Source organism: Hirundo rustica, chromosome 3 (genome assembly GCF_015227805.2).
Source record: "Hirundo rustica isolate bHirRus1 chromosome 3, bHirRus1.pri.v3, whole genome shotgun sequence".
Taxonomy (NCBI): domain Eukaryota; kingdom Metazoa; phylum Chordata; class Aves; order Passeriformes; family Hirundinidae; genus Hirundo; species Hirundo rustica.
In genome coordinates, this window is record NC_053452.1 from 1,352,419 (window position 1) to 1,372,372 (window position 19,954).

The 19,954-nt window shown below is 47.2% G+C and overlaps 2 protein-coding genes across 5 annotated transcripts in view; both read right to left on the minus strand.

The window, feature by feature from the left end:
- Positions 1-1,801: 1,801 nt before the first annotated feature.
- Positions 1,802-11,101, minus strand: MAL (mal, T cell differentiation protein). Its single transcript, XM_040059574.2, has 4 exons — positions 7,033-11,101; positions 3,075-3,242; positions 2,843-2,968; positions 1,802-2,674 (listed from the first exon to the last, which is right to left on the minus strand). The coding sequence occupies exons 1-4, from the start codon at positions 7,117-7,119 to the stop codon at positions 2,600-2,602; spliced, it is 456 nt and encodes a 151-aa protein (XP_039915508.1). The 5' UTR covers positions 7,120-11,101; the 3' UTR covers positions 1,802-2,599.
- Positions 11,102-11,238: 137 nt separating this feature from the next.
- Positions 11,239-19,954, minus strand: part of GPCPD1 (glycerophosphocholine phosphodiesterase 1) — a 40,914-nt gene continuing 32,198 nt past the window's right edge. For 3 of the 4 annotated variants that reach the window (XM_040059572.2, XM_040059571.1, XM_040059573.1), the window contains exons 18-20: positions 19,237-19,372; positions 18,725-18,885; positions 11,239-13,020 (exon numbers count right to left, since the gene is read on the minus strand). In XM_040059572.2, the coding sequence (XP_039915506.1) occupies positions 12,894-13,020; positions 18,725-18,885; positions 19,237-19,372 (424 nt within the window). In that variant the 3' untranslated portion in view covers positions 11,239-12,893. Of the gene's footprint in view, positions 13,021-15,961; positions 16,065-18,724; positions 18,886-19,236; positions 19,373-19,954 lie in introns of all 4 variants that reach the window. The other variant, XM_058419987.1, reaches the window with a different exon arrangement.

A 19,954-nucleotide genomic window follows, 5' to 3' on the forward strand; every position in this document is an offset into this window, starting at 1 on the left:
TCTGCAATCTTGTTTTTAATAGGAACTGAGGCTTTTCCTGCCTTCAAGTGCATAGATTGGTTTAATAGGCACGTAATTGCCTGCAGACCTCCTTGTCCTGCTGAGGAAGCTGGAGAGGAGCAGAGAAGAGAATTCCACAACCAGATGAACCCTGGTGGGGCTGCGGGGCACAATGGGCTCAGTGTTTCAGCAGTGTGAACGGCACTTGTAAATACTCCTGGGAAAAAGCCTCAATTGTGGCTTTTTAAATGGGCTGTTCTAGCCAGTTCCATCTGCAGGGGAATCCCAGCGATGGAGGGACACGAGGCTGGGGGGATCTGGAATTCCTGAGCAGAAGCAGGGATGGAGCAGCCTCACGTTTCAGCCAGGCCGGGAGCAGCTCTGCAGGCAGGGATCAGGGTGTCTGCGTTCAACAAACTGCAAGGGCGGCCTTCCCCCATCCCGGGAGATGCTCTGAGCTCTGGGCAGCGTCGTTCCCTTCAGGAAGTGTTTGGGGTTGTGCCATTTCCCAGACAGCTCCCTCGGGCTGCCCAGCTTCCAGGGAACGTCAGGGTTCGGGGCTGTGTGGAGCTGACAGGAGGGCTGGGCACGATGAGCCTCTTTGGTGCCATTTTCTCTTCTCTGCGGCGTGCAGGGAAGGTACAGATCAGATCGCTGCAATTCAGCAGCCACCCCTCCCTGCGTCACTGTCCCGTGCAGGGACATCGCTGCACCCTGCTCCGCTGCATGGGGTTGAATGTGGGCTCACACCAGGAGGGGAGCAGAGCTGCAGATTCCCCAGGAGTTCATTCCTGACCCTCTGCTGGGGGAACATGCCCAGCCCTCCCTAGGGAAAAGCTCCCCTGGGCTGATGCTGTGGGGGAGGCACTCAGCAAACGGCCTGGGGACAGGAGGACACGCAGGGGGACTGGTGCAGACTGGTGCGAACTGGTGTGCGTGCGGTGGGCAAGGGGAAAGCAAAGGACAAGGAAGGAATGAGGCTGGGGCCGTGCCGAGGCGTGGGCTGTAAGTGTGATGGCCACAAGGGACAGGGGTGTGAGGGGACACACCTGGGTGCGGGAGGAACACAGACAGCTCATCCCGAGGCCCGGGGTAGGGCTGCAGCTCCCTGCCTCGGTAAACACATCCCAGCAGAAACATCATTGTGTTCCAGTGTCGCATTCAGGGGCGTGAATAGAACCCGGGCAGCAACACCCCCACACACGCCCCACGACGAGGGGGTGATGGAATTGGTTTCAACTAGTTTCAACAGGTGGACGTTGAACTTCGGAGCCGTGTGCCATTGTCCAAAGTGGCTTTGAGTTCCCTCCCTTGCCCTGAAAAGGGATTTCTCTTTCCACCTCTGTTGTAACCAGTTCCCTGTTGTCACAGTAACACAAGCGAAACAAGTCAGGCTGGTTTTCAGCGAGGAAAAAAAAAAACAAAAAAACCCCCACCAAACCCAGAAATGTTTTCCTTAGTTTGCAATTAAAAATTTTCAACCCATGGTCACAGGTCAAAAGTTTGCCTGGATATGAAGCAAGAGAGGAGCCTCCAAGTCAACTTTTATTTCCCTCTTGTCCTCATTGTTATCCAAGAACTTGAGTCTTATAATGGAAGCATTTTTTGCTCCACAAGCTGGAAGAGATAATTTGACACCCCTGTTTTTTAGGCACCTGTAGCTTGTTGAAAACATCCCTTCCTGGGTGTGAACCCCATTTCAATTGATTCATTATCATGGTTTAACCCCAGCTGGCAGCCGAGCTCCACACAGCCACTCACTGAACCCCCGTGGTGGCACTGCCCTGTCAGGGTGCAGAGCTCCTGGGTGCAGCAGAGGGAAAGAAGAGCAGCGAGGACTCAGCCCTTCTCAAAATCACAGCAAAGCCATCTTTATTAGTGACACCGTGGCACTGCACGAGAGAACAGCCTTTCACCAAAAGCAGCAGTTGATTCTGATCACCCAGAGAACTCTCCTGCAGCTGCTGGGCCCCCTCCAGCTTGTGCCTTGTAGGGCCATCAAAGGCAGTGGTAGTTCCTGGCGTGCCTCGGGGTTCAGCAGCACCCTTCAGGAGCTGCAGTGAACTACATTGCACCTGAGCAGAGCTGGGTGTTGTCCCCATCGCACCTGAGCAGAGTTGAATGTTGTCCCCATTGCTCAGCGCACCGTTTGCAGAAGCTACGTGAAAATATTTATTTGTGCAGCAGTTTGAGGCGGGGAACAGACCTAAACGGGCACACAGCAATTAAAACGACACAATTTCACACTTGTGCTCCTTGGTGCTGCTCGTTCACTGTTCCCCTGGTACCACTAACAACCCTGGACACATAAAACTGCACTCCAGGGATATTTTAGCCCTTTAAACCCAACTATACTATGTTTTTTTTAAAACTGGATGGCTTTTTGTATTATTTTGGCCCCAATATCAAACTGTACCCAGCCTGGAAGATACTGAAGGGAAACGGATTGTGCTAGAATATTCCTTCCTCCGGCAGGCTCCTTGTCTTCATCACCCAGACCCCACATAGAAAGCTGCTTGCTTATAGGCTATACATTGAAAACCAAACCCCAAACCCAGCCTGGAGGCTGCAGCCGTCGTTCCTAGGGTCGCTCAGGCTCTCAGGACGATTTCCACCTCAGGAGCGAGAACGCCTTGTGGATCACGTAAAGCAGGGTGGCCACGAATGCAAATACCTGTGATGGAAAAACACAGCAGCCAGTTCAGTTTTCCGCTGCACGGCTCCGCCGCGGCCGCTTCCTCCCTCCCTCCCCTTCCTCCCCGAATGGTTTTTGGAGGATTTGGGCTCGAGGCCACCCCGGAGCCACGTGCTGCCGTTGCCGGCCCTCCCGGCAGGCACTCACCACGGCGGCAATGTTCTCCCTGTATATCTGGCCCGGGGACAGCACGCCGAGGCCGTAGGTCGTGTAGGCTTCCAGCACGGCGGCGCTGAGGTAGAACAGCGCCGCTGTCTCCTGGCAGATGACATCCTAAGGAACAAGGAGGACGCTGTCACCTGCCGGGGTGCCGGTGCGGTTGGGAGCGCAGCAGCAGCAGCAGCACGCCGCTCTGCAGGGCGCAGGCCAAGGCACGTACCAAGGTGACCCAGCAGCCGCCGCCGCCGTGGGCCCCGCAGATGTAGAGGCACAGCAGGGAGATGGACATGACGAAGCAGAACACGGAGACAAACATCACCCAGCCCTGCAGCATGGGGTCCGGGACCTTCGAGGATGCCACCAGGATCCACACCAGGCCCCCAAAGATCTGCAAAGTCGAAGTTGGGGACAGGGTGAGCGTGGGGTAAATGGCTTGTGCGGAGCCGAGGAGAAGCCGTGCACGCCTCTGGCTGGCGCTGCGCGTGGTGACAGCCCGTGAGTTCCTCTCGGCCTCCGCTTGAAACTGAGCGTTGGGCTGGGAGCATCTGCCACTGATCCCGACCCAAACGAATTCCTGACCGTTGCCCTGCCTCCTGGTGGTGCTGCCACTCACACCCTCCCTCCACCAGCGTGCTCGGGAGGCTGGTCCAGGCCCTTCTGAGGGCTGGTTTAATGAACAGGGAGGATGATTTAGGACAGCAGTGTTTGCTTCACGCCCAGCGTGTCAGATCCCTGGCCGGGAGCAGTGTGAAAGCCAGCTCACCTCCACAAACAGGACAGGCACCTGCCCTGACAAAGGCTCCATGCGAATTTCACTGAAAGGAGACAATAGGCTGAGGAGAGGTTTGACTCTCTGGGTAGGGGAAATGAGCCTGAGGCTCCCGGCTCCTGCTTGGGAAAGGAAGCTTGAACTGCTGCTCCAGCTCTTTGGGTCATCCTTCACTGGCTACACCAGAGCTGCTGGTGTGGGAGCAGGTGGGACCTCCTCAGCCAGCCTTGGGAGTTTGCTGTGGGTTTTCTGGTGGCACCCAGGGACAGCTGTGTCCAGGCTCCATCCCCTCACCAGCAGACTCCTGCACAGGAGGATGGCAGTGTGATGTTCAGCGTGGCGGAGTGCCTGGAGGGCAAGTTTTACACTGAAACGCTCTCAGCAGCTTTTCTGTGCCACAAGTCAGCCCAGTTGCTTCTTGCACCTGTGCAAAGTTTAGTCTGTGCAACATCCAGTGATAAGGAGCTCCAGAGCTGAACCCGCACGTGTGGAGCACGAACCCCTCACCACCAGCCAGTCTGGGATTCAGGAAAATATCCAGAGATAGGAGAGCCTTGCTGGCTCCAAGGTCATTCTCACCCTTGTATGGCCAATGTATCTCAGTCAGCACCTCACACTCGTTCCCATTTCCGTGGCATTTCCATTTCCTCCCAGGCATTTTGCAAGTTTCTGATTTATGGTAACTCAGAAGACGTCACGTCATTAGTGTCACCCCACAGTTGTAGGCAAGTTCCTTGGTGCTGCTGTGCAAATTGACATGTTACATCAATTATGTGCCAAAGAGCTGAGTGAACATGGGTTTTCCAAAGTGCTGCTGTTCTGGTCCCTCTTTCAACAACCAAAGGCTGGCACTCGAACACTAATCCAGTCCTTTTAATCACTCACGTGCTGACAAAATGAGTGTGCTGCGGCTAAAAATCCTGGGGGAAAGCGTTACGGCTGCTCCATTAAAACCAAGCACAAATTAGGGCGAGATACAGGAGCACCACAGCTCACTTCCTACCACTCGCCATCTCTCCTTCCTGCAGGCTGTGGTTACTCACCCAGAAAAGTCTGTTTGACGTGGTTTGATTATTGACTTTGGTTTTATGGTGAAGACTCATAAAAAGCAAGGAAGGATTGAGAGGCTTTCAGTAACTCACAGCAGGATGTGGACAGCAGTCTAAGAAAAAAAATGTGTCCTTTAAATAGCTTTTGCAAAGCAAACACACCTGCTTTCAGCTTGTTTCAGCTTTTCCACACAGGTCTGGGTATCCATACGTGCAGAAAGTTCTTCAGATTATATAGATTACAAGGATTAAACCGAGCCTCACAAATATAAAATAGTAGCTCTTAATCAGCCCACGCAAACGTGGCGATCATCTGAGCTGCAGGTGGGACCTTCTGAAAATTTCACAACTGTCTTAGCATTTAAAATGCCAATTTTATTTTGTTTGGTTTCGTTACCATCTCGGTAGGCAACCTGAGATTCCACTACGGAATGAGAAACCCTTGATCCCTCTGAACGCTGTGATTCAGGGCAGCCGCCTCCTTTGTACACAGCAGAGGTCACACAGCTGCACAGCCCAGGGTCTTCCTGGAGATGGAGAAATGCAGTCATGCAGCATTCCTCCCTCCTGGGTGGATCCTGGGTGCTTCCAGAAGCATTCCTTCGGGATGCACATTTCCAGATCTTACCCAAACCAAAGCATGAGGGTGCTCCTTGCAGCCCTGCCAAATCCCCTGGAGACAGGGATTACAAACAAACAGTTCAAGGGGAATAAACTCGCTGAGGCCAACAGCAGGCTCAGCACCGGGGCTAACACAGCTCAGTGGGCAGTGTCTGCCCAGCCAAAACCTCCACAGGCACTCAACATCCTCTGCAGGAAACAGAAAAAGCAGAAAACTCTCACAGCAGTGCAGATGTAGGCCCAGAGTTAAAAAGATGCCAGAACAAGGACGCAGAACAATAAAACTGTGGTTTTGTGCTGTGTTAGCGAGTTGGAAAATACGTTAAGCAAGATAATAGAAAAATTTAATTATGAAGTTTTGTGCTTTGTTTATGGAAGAGTGTGAAAAGTTCCTGAGTAGCAAAACATATGAGACAAGCACCTCTTGTTAGATATAAGGTGTAGGTGTAGTTTTAATGGTTGGGTTATGCAGATGTCTGTAAGCTGTTAACAATTTGCTGTAGACAGCCTTAAAACACAGAGAATTCCGGCCGCAGGACGGGAGCTGTTGCCATCTCTCAATTGTCTCGCCCCACGCTGAGGCTGATGTTGCAGTAAAAGCCTGAGGAACGTCTGCAGGCAGTCCTGTCCTGTTATTTGGGAAGCATTAATATCCAACGATCCTCCTTCACATAGCTGCAGGAAAGGTGGAGCTCAGCAAAAACCACAGAGCTCCAGAAGCTGAGGCCGAAAGTGCGAAGAGAGGAGCTCCTTTGAGAAAAGGAGACTGTACAAAGTGTGCCTTGGAGAAAGCACTGAGGCAGGTGAATGGGGGAAGCTGCAACATCAGAAAAATCGGGCAAATGCTCTCAGGCAGAGACCGGCTCTGCAGAGCACCACTGGAGTGGCTGAAGCAAAGCCTTTCTCTACATCCTCTTTGCTACCTTGTTCTCAGCAGCAGAAAGAAGGAAATGCTGTAAATCCCAGGGGTGTGGACCAAGCCGGGTGACAGGAGAGGATTTGGTGCCAGATGACAAAGTTTTTTAGCGTGAAATTATCTGCACGCCACCCCTACAACGCTCAGCCAGAGCTTTCAATGCCGGAGCAAAGCGCTCAAAACCTGGAAAAAAGCCTCCCAAGCTCTCGTGAGGCGAGCACGTTTCCTGAGCGGGGCAGAGGACACCGGCAAAAGGTTCGAGTTGAGACTTTGTATCCTATCACCTCCGCTCGGAGAGAACGCTTTTCACCGCAGCTCCCCGGCCCATTAAACACTCTGATCCCTCTGCTCGGTGAAGTTACGAAGCGGAGAGAAGTTCCTGGGTGTTCGCTCGGGAACATTCCCCGCACCGGCGGCTGATGGAGCAGCGCTGCCCGGGCTCTGCTGTGAGAACTATTCCCTCAGCTCGCCCTGTCCCCCTGCCCCGAGCCAGCAGCTCATCCTCTGCCCGTGCTGAAATCACCTCCCGGCTAATTACCCGGCTCGGTTTCAGCCCACCAGCAACCCCGCCGATTTTTTTTTTTTTTTTTTTTTTTTTTTTCTTTCCCGGCAGGAAATTACAATGTTTTCTAAAGGCGCCCGAAAAAAATCCCACTGCGGACTTAAAGGAGCGCTTCAGAGCCTCACGGCTTTTCTCCGAGGACGAGCTGCCCCCAGCCCCTCGCGGCTCTGAGGGAGCCGTGTTTGGGGACAAGCGTCGCCCCTGAGACACCTGCAGCGCCCAGCAGCCACGGCCCTCCCGCAGGGAAAGGCCAGCACTCACGATTTCAGGGATGAAGAGCACATCTGGGAAGGTGGTCAGGACGGCCAGGCCTCTGGGCAAAACGCTGGTGGAAGCCGAGGAGGACATCGGAAGCCTCTGGCGCGGTGATTTTGGGCCACTCCGCTCCTCAGCGCCGAACGCAGCCTCCTCAACTCTCCCTCTCTCTCTTCCTCCTTTCCTCCCCTTCCTGCACTCGCTTCCTCCTCCTTTCCTCCCCTTCCTGCTCTGCTCTCTCTGCTCCCTGCTGACAGATGAGGACAGCTGTGAGTGGCACAGGTGTGGCCAAACCCTGTGACCTGGAGCCGGTCACATGGCAGGTGCAGGGGAGATGCGGCGGCGCTGCCCGGCCGTGCCCCGGGGCAGGGCCGAGCGGCACCGCGGGGACAGCCAGGGCAGCAGGGGACACCTGTGCCCGTCCCCCTGCAGGGCCCGGCCTCCCCTGTCCTTTGCAGAGAGCCAGAGCGGCCCCGCACAGCCGGGGCGGTCGCGCAGCACGGCTGGTGGCCAAAGGCAGGGCAGGATGTGACACGGGGCAAACATCCAGCCAGGGACGAGGGCAGTCAAACCGCAGGGCAAAGCACCGCCGGCAGCTCAGGAGGAGATGGGAAACGCCAAGGGAACACAAGTGACCGAAAGTGATGACACTTCCCCGGCAGCTTCATTTCAATTTTTGCTTTTCGTCGGCAGTCCATGGCAGCAAGTCGTTCCCCTTCTTCTTCTTCTTCACAGGGAATATTTACTCCTTGTTAACACACTTGGGCACGCAGCAAAAACCACAGAACTCCAGAAGGTGAGGCCAAAAAGCGCAAAGAGAGGAGCTCCTTTGAGAAAGGAAAACTGTACAAAGTGGCTTGGAGAAAGCAGTGAGGCAGGTGAGGGGAGGAGGCTGCAACATCAGAAAAATGGGGCAAATGCTTTGAATTAGCAGATTAAGTGAGGGGCAGGGTTACACGGCAGAGCAAGCACGGAACAACGGCGCTGGTGGGGCACTGGAGGGATGGGATGGACCTTGAGCTCTATCATTTCCAGCCTATTGAAGCAAAAACATTTAAGTAGGTAATGCCTTTTTTTTTTTTTTCTGGAGGCCTTTTCTCACTTCAATGCAGAGTCCATGCTGCCCTTCGTGACTTCTGCAAAGGTGGGAGAGTTTTTGCTGCATCCCCCCGATTTCCCACTTCTCTAGTGAGATTCCATTTGCCCTGAAGTGACCCAGCCACACATAATGGGTGAGGACTTGGATATGAGGCAGACCTGGAAACCAGTCAGCAAAGAGTGAGAGCTGGGAGCAGCGGGAACACAGGCACTGGAGACACAGACACAGCCCCAGGGGGGGGTCTCACTGTCTCTGGAAGGACAGAGATGAAGCTCTCCTGTTCCTAGGACCACGGGACTGGTGTGAGGAACAAGTGACTGCACTGTAAGGGGTAGGGGCACTGGTGCTGCTCCATTTGGAAGGGCTGGACAGCTTTAAAGAACCCCTTCTCTGTCTTCTTTACAAATTTTCGGTGACAGATTAAGAAGCAGGGGGTTAAGAACACTGGGTTCAGAGCTGAAGAACGCTGAGAGCGGCTTGACCAAACTCTCTCAAACGAGGCCCCTCATGGGGATGCTCCTGACTGAGGTGGGCATCAAGAGGGATGTGGAAGAGCCTGCTTAGGGAAGTGAGAAACCGAAGAGCTGGTAACATCTGCCTCAAACACGTCCTGCTGAGGACAACACAGCATCTAGAAGTTGAAGGACAATCAACCTGTTCACCCCACAAAAGATCACTCCCAGTTTTCCCAGCACATCTCCTGTAGATGCATAAAGATCCTTTCCTTGGGGAGGGAACACTCCTGGAGGCTGAGTGAGAGACTTGCCCACGGTCAGTGACACGGCTAACATCGATCTCCATTTGATAATTATTATATTATTGGTGCAATATACAGAGCACTGCACGAGCAGCTTTATTGTGTAGTAAATATTTCTGAGCAGATTGGCATTTTGCCATCTCATCTTTTCACAAGTTCATCTAATAGCTGTCAATTTCTACAAAGCAATCATTTATTCTTGTCCGTGTCAGGTGCTGAAAGAAAAGGATGACACGACAGGGCTCCCTGGGGAGGTACAAACCACTAAGAGCTTTCTGTTCTGGAAAGGTTTCTCTGAAAGAGACTCCTGGACATACAGAGTTCTGGAGCTGGTATCCAAATCCCAGGTGAGCTCCCGAAAGAGGATGAAGAAGCCTTTGCTAAGGAAAGCACCTCAGCCCACAGGTGGTGGTGCAGGAGATGCTGCCCTGGGAGGTACAAAGCAGCAGCAGCTCTTTGGAGAGAACTTTTGTGTTAGAGCAGTCCCTGGTGGATGTACTCAACCCTGGAGGCAGCATCCAGATTTGGGTGCAGGGCTCCTGGGAGTGGATTGCTCCCACACAGAAAGCAGGTGCTGGCCTTTACCGCCCCTGGGGAGCCTCTTATCTGCACCAGGAACACTGGGGAGAGCTGCTTGCCTTCCAAAAGAAATAATTTCTCCTTGTCCTGGCACGTTTTGCCAGCAGGGTCCAGACACTTTTGACTTCAAAGCTACCCTTTGGGTTTTTGAGGCAGCGTGACAGAACATTTAATTGTCTAGCAATTCTGAATGGTGACAGTAGGTAAAAGCCAACATCTTTTATATCCTGACACCTTCAGTGGGAGCAGTGAGTGGAGGGCTTCAGGTCTGGATGCTGAAGAAGGGAAAGTGAATCACCTCAGGGCAGTTCACAGGTTACAAAAGAAAGGGATAGTCCAGCCCTGGATCTTTCTTCCAGGACCTTCTCTGTGGGAGAAGCTGCTGGAGGTTTTTCATTTTGGACACAGAGTTTGTGAGAGAAGCTGAGGGCACACACGGTGAAAAGAAAGAGCAAAGACCTGCATGTGGAGCAGTTTACAGGCTGTAAGAGGAAGGCCAGGGCTGGCTTTTTTCTCTAAGAACTGTATGGAAGCAGTTGCTGGCTGTTTAAAGCTTTGAAGCTGGGCTCTGGGAGATTGATATGATGGATTCAGCTAAGAAGGAAAGCACCAAACTCCAGGATGTGGGATGTAATTCCAGGGGAGCGAGACAAACGTGGAGACAGCAAGAGTTTCCCCAGGCAGGACTTCTGCTGCACGTTTGCAGTTAAGGTACAAGATCTATGTGACTGAAAATACGTGAAGGCCCAGTTATTTGGAGAAATTTCGGAGGTAGCACCCAAATTTCCTAGGTGGAAAGTGCCACTGCGCATCTTAACACAGCTCTGCCATGCCCAGCTCCATGCACACATGGATATACAAATATACACAAGGACAGGCATCATTTCCATAGCCAATGGCTGTCCCTCCAAGGCGGCTGTAGAGGTCATTTAGTACGTGACTGCGTGCTGTCCATCCCAGATGGCTTCCAGGGCACAGAGCTGCTGTGCTGCTCCAGCTGGAGCAGTCCATACTCCCTGTCCAGGGTGGGAATGGCATTCAGCAACCAGTACTACAGATGTAGCGCCCGGTCTTTGGGTGGGCCAGAAGGAAATGCTCCAAAATCAAGAGAGAAATTCTGTCTCCCCTTCTACAGCTCACACAAGTCTGGGTTAAAATTCTGCAGGTGTCCCTTGGCTGGAGCAAAGCCACCTCTGCCCCAAGAAGTGGCACAGCAGGAAAGCTGGTGAAGCTCCTCAGGGCTGGAAGAAGTTGCTGACACAACTTGCTCAGTAAAAAGGGAGTCAGCAAGAAAACACCAACACCGACGCCGCTCAAAACTGTCCCGTAAAATCACCACGGTGGGTGGATTTATTTCCACCCCTCACACAGCAGGCAAGTGCTATTCCCTGAGCACTGGAGGCTGGGAAATAAGATTTTCAGGGTGCCTGAGCCCTCCTGAGCACCTCACTGGGGTTATTCTGAGAGGGGGCTCCCCACAGCACAGCTTTTAAACCCCCTCTGCACAGAACATCCCTGTGGCTGTGCTGCCCAGCTTGCACAAGCAGCGACACAAAAACTCTGCTGGGAGTTGAGTACCAGTCAGCAAAGCCCTCAAGACCTGTCAAGAGGATCCCACAGGGTACACAAAAGAGGGAAAAAAAAATTAAGAAGAAAAAGTTTAAGAATTAATCCCATAGGATTAATGTAGCAAGTAACAGCCACAGGTTCCTGATGCCAAGATTCTGGTTCGGTGCCCCCCTTCCCCTTCTCAAAAACACAGCTCACACACTTGCAGTTTTGTTTAGGGTTGTTTCATGGTTTTGTTTGGGTTTGTTTTTTTTAATAAAAGAAGGCTTCCAGATACCTAATCACTATTGTGCCGTTTGTGCAGGACAAACAAACTTTAAATACTAAAATGCACAAGTCAAAACAAGCTGTTTCAAACTGCTCAGCAGTGCAGGCTCAAGCACTTATTTGCAATGGCTTTACTCTTTGTACAATCGGTTCTATATGTAGCAATGGCTGAATATAAAGAATATAGTACATACTATCGTTTTCATTGTCAATTTACAAGAGAAAAAAAAATAAATATCTTCCATTCTTATTATACATTAACACTTCAGTAGAAAGTTACAGCTGTCGTGTTGGCATGACCTGCAACGTCAGGAGGAGAAGGGACATGCATACTCATCTATTAAGAACCCTAAAACTATGACTTTGTAATAAATTACAGAGGATAGATACCAGCCAACAGAATACTGATCATCTGAATTCATTTGTGATTCTTGCTCCATGGTAAAAGCCAAAAAATCCCGCGAAATACAAAAGCCAGTAAGCTTGCATTATGTAAGTAAGACGAACCACGTATGGTACAGCCTCTTCTGCAAACGTTTGTGAATAACAGGCTTGTGGTTTCTCAGGCAAAGGAGATTAAGTTGTTGAGCTGGTCCTTGCACCCTTCACACGTAACTAGCACCATAAAGATGCAAGGACCTCAGCAAACACCTAAAGTTCATGCTTAATAGATAAAGCATGCATTTTTTGTCGAGTTTGTGCAGGGTACATACTCTGTGTCATTAAGGTTACTGCGTAAGATTCTCCACCACTGAAGATGTTACTGTAATTCTGTAAAGTTAAGATTATTAGCAACATTTTTAAAAGTTCAGCAGGCCCCGGGTGGGATTAAAGAAAGAGCCGTGCTCGTGGTTCCTCCCTGATTGCTGTGCACGGGCACTGTACCACTGAACTGAGAGCTGAGGAAACAAAGGCCAATGAAGTGGGGAAAGCGAGCTGCAGTTTGCTAAAAAAAAGTAATAAATATTTTAAAATGGCACGAAGCTTTGTACAGGAGGATCTACCAGTGCAAATACATATACATGAGGTACCAATTTGATCAGATCTTTTTATAGGCCAGGTCTATTTATATGTATCTTAAAATCACTCTCTTAATTCCCTGCTGTCAGATAAATGCTACAGCTTGTCAGCCTGTAAGTAAAATCAAAATCAAAACAAATTTTCAGCATATTCAGTATCAGATTATTGTCATTTCTGTACAATTTAGTTTCAGAGTTTCACTACTGAGACCACTTTAATTAATTTTGTTTTTTTTAAAAAAAGCCCTAGCGATAATTTTCTTTTTAAAGATTTGAGATTATTTGAGGAAAAAAAAAAGTTAAAACTGTATATTTAAATTGGAACGGCAACTATAACTGGCTGCGTATTTTAACATTGTTTGAAATTTTACTAAGGACTGTTAGGAAGGAGGAACGCAGTTATTGCTGTTTGAAGACTTAAAATTAAAACAAACCAACCTGAAAGCATAGACAGAACTATTCCCATGATGAAAATTCTATAGATACAAAACAGCATTCTGCCTAAAATGAGTCCTTTTGCATCTCAGCACTCTTGGAGTTATCTACAGCTTTCTCTCCCAGGTAACTACGATGGCATTCACATGGATTTGAAGTGGCCAGCTGAGGGACACACACAGCTTTTCAGCTCTGGCAGTTCGTTCTTGAGACGTTCCAGCTGCTCCACCTGGAATATATTTGGTTGTTCAGGATTTGAGTCGTATATCCTGAAGGAAAGAGAAAAGAAAGAAAAAACAAGCCACTGATCAGTATAAAGTAGCAGTCCACAGAAATGTACACCAGATGAAGCACCGGGGGTTTTTTCCTCAACAGAGCAAAAATTAGGTCCCAAAGACAGTTTGTTTGGGGTAAGCACCCTAAGTTCTGCTGCTCATCTCACAACATAAAATGGTATTCCCTTTACACAGACTAGTTAGTGCTTCAGTGGCTGTACTAAAGATCTACTCACTTCACCTCCTGACAAATGTGATTTTACAGGTGGCACAAAGCAGTGAAACACGAGCAGCGTTCCAGGCGTCAAAGTTCAAAGCCTAAGAAATTCCAGAGCCCTGAGATTATCTGCACAGACTGTGACATACTGCTTGCACAATACTGCATGGAGTGCATATGCTTAGTGTTCCAAGAAGTATTTCACCTCCCCCCAGTTCAGAACTTTTTTAAATTGCCATAATCAGCGCAATAATTAGTGAAGAGTGAAAACCAGACAATCTGACCTCTCTCCACGCTACTTTCAGCAGTCTATCCTCTTTTCACTTTGTTTTCACGCACGTAAAAGAAAGCTGCAGGATTTGAAATGCCGTTCAAGCAAGGAGTTGGGGTTTATTTCACCACCCTTTGTCTCTCACACATTTTCAAGTTATGCCCAAAAGGAAGCAATGCCCCTAACAAAACCATGTAGTGCTGATGTGAGGGAGTGCAAGGTGCCCTTTTAGCCTGACAGGACAACCTGTGAACTGCTGGCAGCTCCGAGACACCAAAACCAACCTGCAGCTCAAAGGTGGGTACAATAATGGGACCCCAGGGAGGAAACACTTCCACAGGAAACACTGATATGGATCACAGGAAGGCCAAGGACAATTTCTGTCAAGAAACTCCTAGAAGTGAGGATAGATGCTGTCCAGGTTGAGGAAATTCAAACAGAAGGCATAGCACTTAAATTACTTGCACAGCACTTATAAATCCAATACAGGCCTAAGCTGTGACCCAAATTTGCCCGATGGAAGCTTTCCACAAAATAACAGCTCCACCTTCCTGTGCTTTCCTCAGCTGGGACCTTACGAATTTCCCTGTGAATTCCAGACAAAACACTGAAACTTGAGGATAGTTTTCTATATAAAAACACACATTAGGAACTAAGAATCTGAAGTCCTTCCCATCAGTTAGACACTAGAACAGCAGAAGCACGGTTCTTCTAAGCCCCTTGTTCCTAGGACATGGCTAAGACTGTTTCTAAGCTGCTGGCAAGTATTTTATCACTAGTTCTTTACTACAACAAGTATAAGCTCTTTAGTTCCTGCTGCATTCTAAATTCTTTTCAATTGAGATTCTGGATGAATTCAACCCTCCAAGCTCCTTTCAAGCTGTCCACTAGAGCCAGTCCACTCCAGTGTGTGCACACAATTTCTTTTAAACCAAAGGCAGAGGAGACAAAGCAAAACTTCAGAATTTCTTGACCCTACTTTTTGTTTGGGTCCACAAAAGCGCACCACCAGTTTGCAGCAACAGAGTTCCAGTATTTCTCTAATTATTTCCAACATCACTGTAAAGATAAGAAATAAACTCATCTCCCTATCTTCCATTCTTCAACAGGACAATTATTTGGACAAAACGATCCACCAAAGTTTCGCCATCTGACCTCCTATTAATAATTAATAAGCAAGTCCTGCAGAAGACTGAGAAGTCCTCTAAACATTGCTTTTTAGAGGAAGCACCTTCTACAAAAAGACTTGCAGGACATTGCAGGGCTCTGCAATCAGTAAAACGGATGTGTTTGGCTCCTGAAACCTCTGAAAACACATACAAGCCAAGAGGCAGCAGCACTGAAATACTGTTTTCATGCTCAAAAGATTTCCCGGAGCTTTTGGTTAAAGCTTTTCACTATTCTTACTCTCAAAACAGGGAAGACTTAAGACTTGTCATTGCACGACATCTTAATTCAGTCACTGAGCAGATTATGAACCAACTCATACTACACTTCCTCCACATATCCATGCTGTTATTCAAGTAACATGCAGTTTCAGGCAAACAGGGCAGCCCAGATTTCAGCAGTCCTCTGCTTTTGGGGAGTGTTTAAAATGCTTTTCATTCGATTGCCAGCTAAATGCTAATAGCAATCAAGCACAGCTTTTGCCTGCAAATGCCACATGCAGCCTAAGGAACCGTAGGGTTTGGACGAAGCTCTCTGGGAAATACTGATTTAGTATTTTTATGCAGTTCTGTGTATTGTTCAACAAACAAAATTCAGGTTATGTAAAGCGAACGAGAAAAGACGATGCAAGTGTAAGCTAGCACCCACCCCTCTCCACATTGGTATTTAATATACAGCCAGCAGGTGTAAAAACACAAGGCTGCATTGTTCTTGCTGAGTTAAGTATATTCAAATACAGAAATATTATTTGGACTGTTTACAAAGCCTATCCAGGAGAAAAAACAGATCGGCCGGCCCAGAAACCCCGCTTTAAAAATCAGCGTTTTAACCAAGCCAGAGAATTTCACAAGAGGTCAAAATTTCTTCTCTTATTAAAATCTAAACATCAGACTAAAGAAGCACTTTAAGGATGAGATTTGTGTGCAGACAGAAGATACCCAGCCATGCACATAAGGTACTTCCCTGTGCAAGAGCCCAAATAAAAGCCTGAAGGCAGACGTGGCACCTTTCTGTAGAGGCTGCCCCTTTAATTCAAATAATTTGGTTAAACTCTGAGATGAATGGTAGTTGAACGCAGGAAAATAGGAGAATACCATCCCAGCATCCCAGAATATCTGTATCTGCAGCCCAAGTGGAGAAAGGGGATGGGGAGGGAGCACATTTGTGTTCTTTCCTCTGCCCCACTGAGATCAGCCTTTTCAGATTTTTGGCATTTGTAAGCTTCCCAGATTTAGTCTTGCAGTTTTTCTCCATGCAAAGCAAAGCCAGATCCCCCCTACCTGCATTTATTTTTTTGCCCAGTGCTTGGTATCACCAACTTTTGGTATTCAGGACACAGTTTTTCTGCCATCTTCACAACTGGCTACAGTGTTTTGGCCAATTCTACATGGATGATTAAAGTTTGGAAAAGAAATAGCTTACAGAAATAATCTCTATGCACACAGTTCATAATCTCAGAAATAACTACGGCACACGGTAACTCAGTGCCAGGTACAAGCAACCTAAAAATCACTACAATTCCTCTATTCACTTCCTGGATTATTCAGGTAATTAGCACTTAACAGGGTGTAAGTAAAGGGCTAGTAAACAGCAACACAATGTATTGTATCTGGACTTAGCCATAAATTCAGAAAACAAAAAATTTTGCAGAACCCATGGAAGAAGCAGCATCTCAATTCAGCCCTGGAATATTCTGGAATTTGAAGACACAAAGATAGCAGGAAGTGGCTTTACACTAAAACAGATCACTGCAGTCCCTACTTATTTCTAGACCTTGGAACAGTCATGTACATCTCTCTCTCTCGAGTTCTGCACTTTAAATTCGGTTTTAAATTTATTTATTTCTAAACTCCAAACAGCCCAGAATATGGATGCTGACACAACAGCGATTTCAATCCTTAATATCAGCTTCAAATCTCAAACGATCTGAAAGTCTGGCTCTTTACCCAGCAGCTCCAGCTGTGAGTGGAAATGTTTGCTGCCAGGTTTTCAAACTGCATTTCAAAATGTCCACCTTGAGACATCTGATGCAACTTTCAGAAAGTGTCACATCCCTAACCTGTATTAAGATTGAATTCGATTTTATTCACACAATCGGTAAAACTTGAAAAGTAATTAAGAATTGCAAAGGGACATCCCATTGATTTTTTTGGCCTACAGATTAAAAAAAAAAAAAAAAAAAAAAGGGAAATGACATTTATAAATTACACTTAACAAGGCTGCAGTAACAGCTTTGGAGTTAATATAAATTTTGGGGCTCCCCTACACAAAATGGGAAGAAGTTGAAGTGGGAGTGACAGAGGAGGCAGGCAGCGAGAGGAGAGATGAACACTACTGAGGATCCGGATGATCTAAACAGTGAAGGAAGGTTAAGAAATTTTTGCTCAGTTAAATCCACAAGGGAATTCAGCCCTCCTAGGAGTTCAAAAAGCAAGATAAAAGGTGTTCTACTGTCCTTTTGCAGCTTAGAGCACACCAAAGAGTACAATAGGAGACACAAGGTGACACGCGGCTGACCTGCAGCCTCGACATAAAAGCCACAACATTCAAGTAGTGTGGAGTGTCTAAAGCAAGAAAAACATGAAGTCAGAAATGAGGCTGTCACCTGCTCTTCTGTTTGACCCCAGCAGTGACTATCTCCTGCACAAGGAGTAATTAACAGCTCTGGAAGGCCGGATTAGCAGACACGAGACGAGGAGACATTTTACCAACACTTTACGCAGCGGTGTTTGATTAAAACACCCCGCCAACAATGGATCACTTGAACTTATGCATACCACAGAATGACATTTCTTTACCCTGTGGTTGCACAGGGGAGTTAGAGGATTTTTTCACCTGCATTCTAGTGCACAGGTATTTTTATTGACTAGAGAGGGTCCCAATCCTGAGCTGCAACAGCCAACAGGACTTAGGTGTCCGTGTCTCCTGTCTGAAGCTGATCCCCGGTGTAAAAACCTAATTATTCCTTTTTTTTTTTACTGCCAATCAATAGGAGACATTCTCCTTGTACAGCACAAGGAGTGACACCTCTGGCAAACCTGAGGAGCAACGGAGCCACAACCTTGAAAGGACTCTCAGCAGTCAACAACAGACTGAAGAGAGTTAACTAGTTTTGTTTTTTTTACACTGAGAGCCTAAAGCAAATAGATTTGATTTCTTGTCCCTAGATATGATGAAACCGACTCTCGGTTTTCACTTTATAAAACAGAGGCTTTGGCAATTATTGATCCACCTTCGTTTTTTTGGGGATATTTTTAGGTAAAACAATATACAAAGCAATACTCTTGCTAAAGCAGAAGGTTTGAAAGCCTTCTGTAATTTGAGACTTCAGTTACACTTAATGCTTTCCTAATTACTTTCTTATCAGAAATTTTAGTTTAGTAAAGCTTTTCAAATGAAACTTCACCTCACAACGATGAATTTCTCATCTTCAAAAGAGCTAAAATTTTAGGTTTTTGTAAGCAACCAAATAACACAACAAGACCTTTGTTCAAATATTTAACGCAGTATTCTGATGTTTCTACCTGAATTTTTGGATGTAACAGCTGCTTCCTGAAATGACTGATTTGGCAGTTTGCCCTGGAGTCACTCCAAGCTAATTTTAATAGGAAAAACTGTGAATTGACAGCTTTGAAGCACAACAGAACGCTGTGTCAACTATTGCCCACAGCTTAATGCAGAACGCTGAAACTTCCAGTCAAACAACTAAGTAACATTTTCCTCGCTGCATCAATAAAAACGACTATCACGAATATCAGTAACACCTTAAACGTGTATGCCGTGCACTAGTTCTTTAAAGAATCAAATCACATTTACGTTAACCTCAGGAAAAACAGAAGTTATTTTCCTTCACAGGTACAGCTGAGAGAGTGGGAAGTGCTGTTAGACTCGCTCTTGATCTGGGTTTATGGAATCCTTGTACTCTCTGTATCCAGTCAACCAAGAAGCAGCGTGAAATTCCACCACAATCAATTTACAACGGCTCCTAAGCTTGATGATGGTGGTGATTATGGTTATTATCTTAAAAAGGCACAACTAAGTACCTGTCATATATTAATCCATGAACACCATATTCCTTCAACCTCTTCCTGTTATCCGGGTCATTTGCATCGTCACCCCACGAAAAGATAACCAAGCCTTTGGATATGGCCCGAGTAATGAACGCTGGATTCCTCAGCAGGTCTTCAGAATGCACGTTAATTCCCTGAAATACAAAAGACTTCAATTAAAATCCATGGGTTTTAAACATTTACAGCAGCTTTTTTTAAAACCTTTTGACACCAGCAGCTCCTTAGCGCTTCATCCATAATAAAAAAAAAATTGTTCAATTCTTTCAAATTGAATTCAAACAATTAGGGAGTTTATTTATAGTGCTATTTTTAAAACACTGTCTTTATAAAAAAACCCATTTGAAACAATGGATTTTTTTGGCGGTTACCCAATATCAGTGTATTTGTTTTGTGAGGTTAGTCGTAATTTAAAGCATTAGCGCCCAAAGTGACAGATTTAAAACAAGCAGTAATAATTTCGTTTGATTCCTAACTCCTCAGCTTACCAGCAAGTTTTCAAACTGTGCAAAGTTAATGGCAATCGGAGTTGTGCGAGATCTGAGATCCATAAGCTCTGGATAGAGTTTAGATTCCCCTTGGGTGAGAAATAACACAGGATACTTGTTTTGCTTATGCCGGATCCTGTCAGGAAATAAAGTCCACAAGTTGAAAGTGAAAAAATAAAAACTAGATCTCAGTGTTTCGGGGAATTCCTCTCTTTCCTGCATGTTCTTTTAATTCCTAGCTGGTGCAAGGAGATGTTTAGCATCAAACTGTGTGACAAAACTGCTCAAATGAGTCCTTTTGCCACCACAGGAGATTAACACACAGGTTAAGGGAAGCTAGACTCGATGTTTAACTCAGCCCTACACCCTCAAAATGTTTATGTATAACCCCCAAAAGGCTATTTAGTCCTGTAATTTTCTTCTCAATTGCACAGATTCACGATAATCATGAAGATCCACGATAGGAATTTCTAATCATGGTTAATATAGAGCCCCATGCGTTTTCCAAGCTGGATGCTGTAACAAGATGATTTTTCCTAACTGAGGCTTGGACATCCCTCAAGTATGACTGCAAAAGACTTGGAGATACCAGGAGAAACCATGACCTTTTCTGTTTTGCTAAGAGTGAAGCATCCAGAAAGACAACTTGACAAAAATATCCAGTACAATTTTGTTCTGCTCTTATTTTTGGCTCATTTCAGATCTCAGCTATTCTGGC